Source organism: Poecile atricapillus, chromosome 23 (assembly GCF_030490865.1).
Source record: "Poecile atricapillus isolate bPoeAtr1 chromosome 23, bPoeAtr1.hap1, whole genome shotgun sequence".
NCBI classification, from domain to species: domain Eukaryota; kingdom Metazoa; phylum Chordata; class Aves; order Passeriformes; family Paridae; genus Poecile; species Poecile atricapillus.
Window position 1 is genome coordinate 7,143,076 of NC_081271.1, and position 6,222 is coordinate 7,149,297.

At 59.8% G+C, this 6,222-nt stretch overlaps 1 protein-coding gene across 1 annotated transcript in view; it reads left to right on the forward strand.

Annotated features, from left to right (window-relative positions):
• Nucleotides 1-6,222, forward strand: part of PPFIA4 (PTPRF interacting protein alpha 4) — a 27,821-nt gene that overhangs the window by 21,275 nt on the left and 324 nt on the right. Inside the window, exons 13-21 of the mRNA XM_058855586.1 lie at nt 1-84; nt 311-516; nt 943-1,183; nt 1,398-1,433; nt 2,020-2,153; nt 2,298-2,455; nt 3,052-3,145; nt 3,367-3,448; nt 4,214-4,414. The exon at nt 1-84 is cut by the window's left edge and continues 58 nt beyond it. Of these exons, the coding sequence (XP_058711569.1) occupies nt 1-84; nt 311-516; nt 943-1,183; nt 1,398-1,433; nt 2,020-2,153; nt 2,298-2,455; nt 3,052-3,145; nt 3,367-3,448; nt 4,214-4,414 (1,236 nt within the window). The remainder of the gene's footprint in view (nt 85-310; nt 517-942; nt 1,184-1,397; nt 1,434-2,019; nt 2,154-2,297; nt 2,456-3,051; nt 3,146-3,366; nt 3,449-4,213; nt 4,415-6,222) is intronic.

Consider the following 6,222-nt stretch of genomic DNA (forward strand, 5'->3'; position numbering starts at 1 on the left):
CCAGCCGAGCCCTTCGGAGCGGCTCCGGGGCTGCCCCGGGCACAGAAGGGACGATTCGGTGCCCGGAGAGAGGAGCCAGCCAAGGTAAACCCTGTGCACCCCAGTGTTAGGGTCTGCTCCTGCCCTGCATCCTGGGCTTGGGCTCAGACTGGAGATGTGGGGCAGTTTCCTTCCCCTGCTGCATTAATGGGGGAACATCGGAAGGGTTTCCATTAGGGTCACATTGAGATGGAATTCCTGCATGGAGTCACCAATCTGGCTTTTGGAGACGTGGGAATGCTGTGTAGGACTGTGGCACTTGTTCCCCCAGGACTGGGAGCAGGCCCAGGCAGGTGGGGTCCTGGCCACGGGGCCTCACGCCTTCGACAGCGACCCCGACATCTCCGACATGGATGAGGACGACCGCGAGACGCTGTTCAGCTCCATGGATGTCCTCTCTCCTGGTGGGCATTCAGATGCTCAGACATTGGCCATGATGCTTCAGGAGCAGCTGGATGCCATCAACGAAGAGATCAGGTATCACCATGGCCAAAACCCGCCACTGCCTTGTGCAGAAATGGCTCCAGGGGGACAAAAAATAGCCAGGAGACTCTGCTGCTAAAACTGGGGCCTTGGTGTGTCTTCAGCCAGGGAAGTGGCTCTAGGACATCCAGCCACAGGGCTTGGTCCTTCCCACCATGTCTCCTGTCCCTCAGCTGCACCAGTGCTGGCTCAGAGGGTCATTATTTCAAAGGATCATTATTTTATATAAAATCCTTTATGGATATTAAAGGAATCGGGGCGTGTCTCAGCTCTGGTTCTTATGGATCCTGATGGATCTTGCTGCCATTCCTGGAGATCAGGGGTTGAGGTGCAGCACCAAGGTGCATTTCCCCAGGGCAGAGGTTCTGTGTCCCTGGGAAGATGGGGAACCAGGAGCCCTGAGCTCTGCTGCTCCCCCAGGATGATCCAGGAGGAGAAGGAGTCCACGGAGCTCCGCGCAGAGGAGCTGGAGACACGGGTCACGAGCGGCAGCATGGAGGGCCTGAACCTCACCCAGCTGTGCAAGAGGGCCTCCATCCCCACCTCCCTGACAGCCCTGTCCCTGGCCAGCTCATCCCCACCCCTCAGCGGCCGCTCCACGCCCAAGCTGAGCTCCCGCAGCGCCGCGCAGGACCTGGACCGCATGGGGATCATGACGCTGGTGAGGAGCCGGGAGGGGCCGGGGCTGGCGGGGGTCTGGCTGTGAGGTGGGAGCGGTGCCCGGTGTCCACACGGGCCCGTGGGGGGTGTGGGACAATGGGGTGCCCGTGTTTGCTGTCTGCAGCCTGGCAGCCTGGCCCTGGGACTGCTCTGGGGGTGTGCTCCATTAACTGCCCCCCTTTCTGTGTCTCTCTCGCTTTCCCCCTTGCAATCAGCCCAGCGACTTGAGGAAGCACCGGAGGAAACTGCTAGTGAGTGGCTCCCATCCCGTTGGTTTTTGTCCAAGCCCTTTTTCCAGCCTGCTCCTGGCTTTGTCCACACCAGGTCAGGGTGCAGCAGGCGCGGGATGGAGCTGGGGACCCCAGGGATTCAGCAGGAGGATCATGGGGATCCCGAAAGGTGCTTGGACGTATTCCCGCCGGCAGCCTGGGGGGACTGGCAGGACGTGGGGAGGTTCAGAAAGCCACTGGGTCCTCAAACACTGCGTCCCCTCTGGCAACAGGGTGTCCTTGGGACATTTCCATCTGTGCCTCTCAGAGCACTCTGATGAGGACCAGCAGTTTCTGTCCCCGCACCCTGACCTGGACCATGGGGCTGCATCCTCTCACCCCCCCATTCCCAGGATCTCAGCCATCCTGCCACATCCTCCCCATCCGCTTGGGCATCTGGAGCCATTGCCGGAGCTCTCATTCAGGCCATTCCTGGAGCGTGGCAAAGCCCCAGGCCTCTGGTGGCTCTTTTGGCCATGCCTCCATGGAGCAAGAGAGAGGCAGGCAGCAGGGCAAGGATGGAGCTGTGCTCTGGCCTCCCACCCTCACGGCCTCTCCTCTTGTTCAGTCGCCTGCAGCTCGGGATGAGAGCCGGGAGGACAAAACCACCATCAAGTGTGAGACGTCCCCGCCATCGTCACCCAGAGCACTGCGGCTGGAGAAGCTGGGCCACCCTGCCCTGAGCCAGGAGGATGGCAAGAGGTGTGTGGAGACCCTTGGCATCCCACTTGAGGGTATTCCTGGGGCACACATGGCATGTGGGGCGGGCTGGGGTTTGCCATGGCTCGTGCCCTGCTCGAGAATAACCTAAAGGCTTTGCTCTTCCTCTCCCTCCTCCGTCCCCAGCTCGCTGGAGGAGCAGGCCAGCAATCCCAGCAGCAGCCAGGACTCCTTGCACAAGGGTTCCAAGAGGAAGGGGATCAAGTCTTCCATCGGGCGCCTGTTTGGGAAGAAAGAGAAGGGTCGCTTGATCCAGCTGAGCAGAGAAGGGGCCACGGGGCAGGGTCCGTGAGCAGCCCTGTCACTGTGCCAGGCTCTCCACACCCCCTGGCTCTGTCTGCCACTGGGGACAGGGCACTGGCTGGGGTGATGGCCAGGGACACCTCCTGCTGGTTTGGGGGTGTTGGCAGCTCCAGGGAAGATGGAGCTTAGTGTTTTCTCCCCTTGGCCTCTCTGGCCTGAGCATGGTGTCATCTTAATGCTCTGTCAGAGCTGGGGTGTGGACAGTGACCTCCTGTCTGTCATGTATCTCATCTTTAGTGTCCCCAAATCTACTTCCCTCCCTGTGGATTTTGGTAGGAGCTGATTTTCCACTCCTAAATCCTCTACTGCTTCCATGCTGAGCATTGTTGGACCAAATGATCTGTCTGGGTCCCTTGCAAAGGGACTGTTGTGTGACTTTGGGATTCTGGGGTTTGGAAACCAGGAAGGATGGCAGGAGGGGGTCTGCTCGAGCTGGATGCAGGGGGGCCATGGGGCAGGTTGGAAAGGGACACTCACGTCCTGTGCTGTCACTGTGTGTCCCCCTGGTGTGGGGACATGCCCACACTGGCCCTGGGGGAGGTCACACTGACCTGAGGGTGTCTTGCTTGCCCAACAGTGCTGCTGACTGACGTGGAGGGAGGCATCCAGGACCCCCTGGGACTGGGCAAGCTGGGGGCTCAGGCTGAGAAGGACCGGCGCCTGCGGAAGAAGTGAGTGAACTTCCTTCTGTACCCCAGCGAGAATCTGATCTGCTGGGAAGCCGTGGCACAGGACTAGGAATTGCTGGGAACTCTCACCTTCACCCTCCCTTGGGCTTTGTCACTTCCTTCACAGATCTGCCTCCAGCTGCTCCCTGGGCCCATTCCCTTCCAGGAACTCTCCCTTCCCCACAAGCCCCCATAAATCACTTTTCTGCTTCTGTTCCTGCCAGGCATGAACTCCTGGAAGAGGCTCGGAGGAAAGGATTGCCCTTTGCCCACTGGGATGGCCCCACTGTTGTGTCCTGGCTGGAGGTGCGTGCCCATGGATTGTCCCCGTGCTGTCCCCACGAGTGTGTGCGTGCCACCACGTCCCACCATGCTTGGTCCATGCTCATGTCTGGGGCCTTCAAATCCTGGGAGAGATCCCTGGATCCCTCAGAGCCCGTGGGGTTGTGGTTTGAGTAGAGCTTTGGGTTTGAGCACAAGTCTAATGAGGAGTGTCTGAGGGAGGTGAGGGGCTCGGCCTGGAGAAAAGGAGGCTCAGGGGGGACCTTATGGCTCTGCACAGCTCCCTGACAGGAGGGGACAGCCAGTGGGGGTCAGGCTCTGCTCCCAGGGAACAGGGACAGGACAAGAGGAAATGGCCTCAAGCTGTGCCAGGGGAAGGTCAGGTTGGATTTGGGAAAAAGTTCTTCAGTGAAAGAGTGCTCAGGCCCTGGCACAAATGCCCAGGGCAGTGGTGGGGTCACCATCCCTGGAATGTTTGGAAGATGTGTGGATGTGGCACTCGGGACATGGGAAAGTGGTGAATGTAGCAGTGCTGGAGAAATGGTTGGAAATGATCTTAGAGGGCTTTTCCAACCTTAATGGTTCTGCGAAAAGCTCCGTGGGTGCACCTTCCCTGTGCTGTGCCCATCAGGCACAAGGATGCCCACAGGCCAGCTCTGCAAGGTACAGCCAGACCCAGAATCCCACATGGACATTCAGCTTCAGTACTGGGCTGTGGAGAGGGTGGCCTTGCCCCTGCACAGGAGCCAGGGTGGCAGTGGCAGGCAGTCACTGTGTCCCTGTCCCCAGCTCTGGGTGGGGATGCCAGCCTGGTACGTGGCTGCGTGCCGGGCCAACGTCAAGAGCGGGGCCATCATGTCAGCGCTGTCGGACACCGAGATCCAGCGGGAGATCGGCATCAGCAACGCCCTGCACCGCCTCAAGCTGCGCCTGGCCATCCAGGAGATGGTGTCACTCACCAGCCCCTCTGCACCGCCCACATCCCGCACAGTGAGTGCCCCTGACCCCCCTGTGCCAGCCTGCTCCTCGCCCTCCTTCCTCTCCTCTCCTCTCCCTCCTTCCTCTCCTCACCCTCCTTCCTCTCCTCTCCCTCCTTCCTCTCCTCTCCTCTCCCTCCTTCCTCTCCTCTCCCTCCTTCCTCTCCTCTCCCTCCTTCCTCTCCTCGCCTCCTTCCTCTCCTCGCCCTCCTTCCTCTCCTCGCCTCCTTCCTCTCCTCTCCTCTCCCTCCTCCTCTCCTCTCCCTCCTTCCTCTCCTCTCCCTCCTTCCTCTCCTCGCCCTCCTTCCTCTCCTCTCCTCGCCCTCCTTCCTCTCCTCTACCTCCTTCTCTCCTCTCCTCTCCTCTCCTCTCCTCTCCTCTCCTCTCCTCTCCTCTCCTCTCCTCTCCTCTCCTCTCCTCTCCTCTCCTCTCCTCTCCTCTCCTCTCCTCTCCTCTCCTCTCCTCTCCTCTCCTCTCCTCTCCTCTCCTCTCCTCTCCTCTCCTCTCCTCTCCTCTCCTCTCCTCTCCTCTCCTCTCCTCTCCTCTCTCTCCTCTCCTCTCCTCTCCTCTCCTCTCCTCTCCCTCCTTCCTCTCCTCTCCCTCCTTCCTCTCCTCTCCCTCGGGAGCGCTCTGGCAAATGTCCTGTCCTCTCATGGGCTGCTCAAACCACTGGACACTCATTCCCTGCTCACATGGCTTGTCTGCAGGAGGCCAACCCTGCAAAGAGCAGAACTCAGGGCCTGGCTGCCCTGGAGAGGATAAAACTCCATCCAAAGAGCAGAAATACAAATGTTCCTGAGGTACAGGGCCAGCTTGGTTGCACACAGCCTCTTTCCCAGTAATTTCAACACATGCTTTTTCCATCTGAAATTCCTGGGGCAACTGAGAGCAACTGCAGATCCCTGCCCTTGGCTGGAGGGAGGGATTGTGTCTTTTGCTGGTCCCCAAAGGCATTGAGGGGTGGCCAAGTAATGCCAAGCCATGTGTAGAGCTGCACCTGGCAGAAGGAAGGCTGCTGTGTCCCCCTCAGATGACTGTGTCTGGGATCACAGCTGATGGGGACAGGCCTGCAGGCTCCTTGAGCATCACACTAAGGTGGAAAGGGAGCTAAATGAAGGTCCTGGCTGTGCTCTCCGTGTGTGGCTGCATGCACAGCCCAGGGTCCCCTCAGCCAGTGGGGTGTCCCCAGGACAGTTCTGAGCACAGGGTGGTCTGATCCTCCACCAACCAGAGCTGGGCTTGATTCCAGCACAGCTGGTGCTGGCAGAGGGTGGACATGAGCCCAGGTATGCTCAGGTGGGCAAAAAGACCAAGAGAACCTGGGCTGTCCCAGCACTGCGGTGGCAGCAGCCCCAGGGCAGTCCCCATTCCCTGTGCTGACACTGCTGGGGTCACACCTGGAATCCTGGGGGAGTTCTGGGCACTTCATGAACAGAGACCTGGAGGGGCTGGAGCGTGTCCAGAGAAGGGAACGGAGCTGGGGAAGGGGCTGCAGCACCAGGAGCAGCTGAGGGAGCTGGAAAGGGGCTCAGCCTGGAGAAAAGGAGGCTCAGGAGGGACCTTGTGGCTCTGCACAACTCCCTGACAGGAGGGGACAGCCAGGGGAGTCAGGCTCTGCTCCCAGGGAACAGGGACAGGACAAGGGGAAACAGCCTCAAGCTGTGCTGGGGGAGGTTCAGGTTGGATATTGGGAGAAATTTCTTCCTGGAAAGGGTGGTCAGGCCCTGGCACAACCACGCGGGCCAATGGTGGGGTCACCATCCTTGGAAGTGTTCAAAAAATGAATGGATTTTGCACTTGAGGACATGGTTTAGTGCTGAA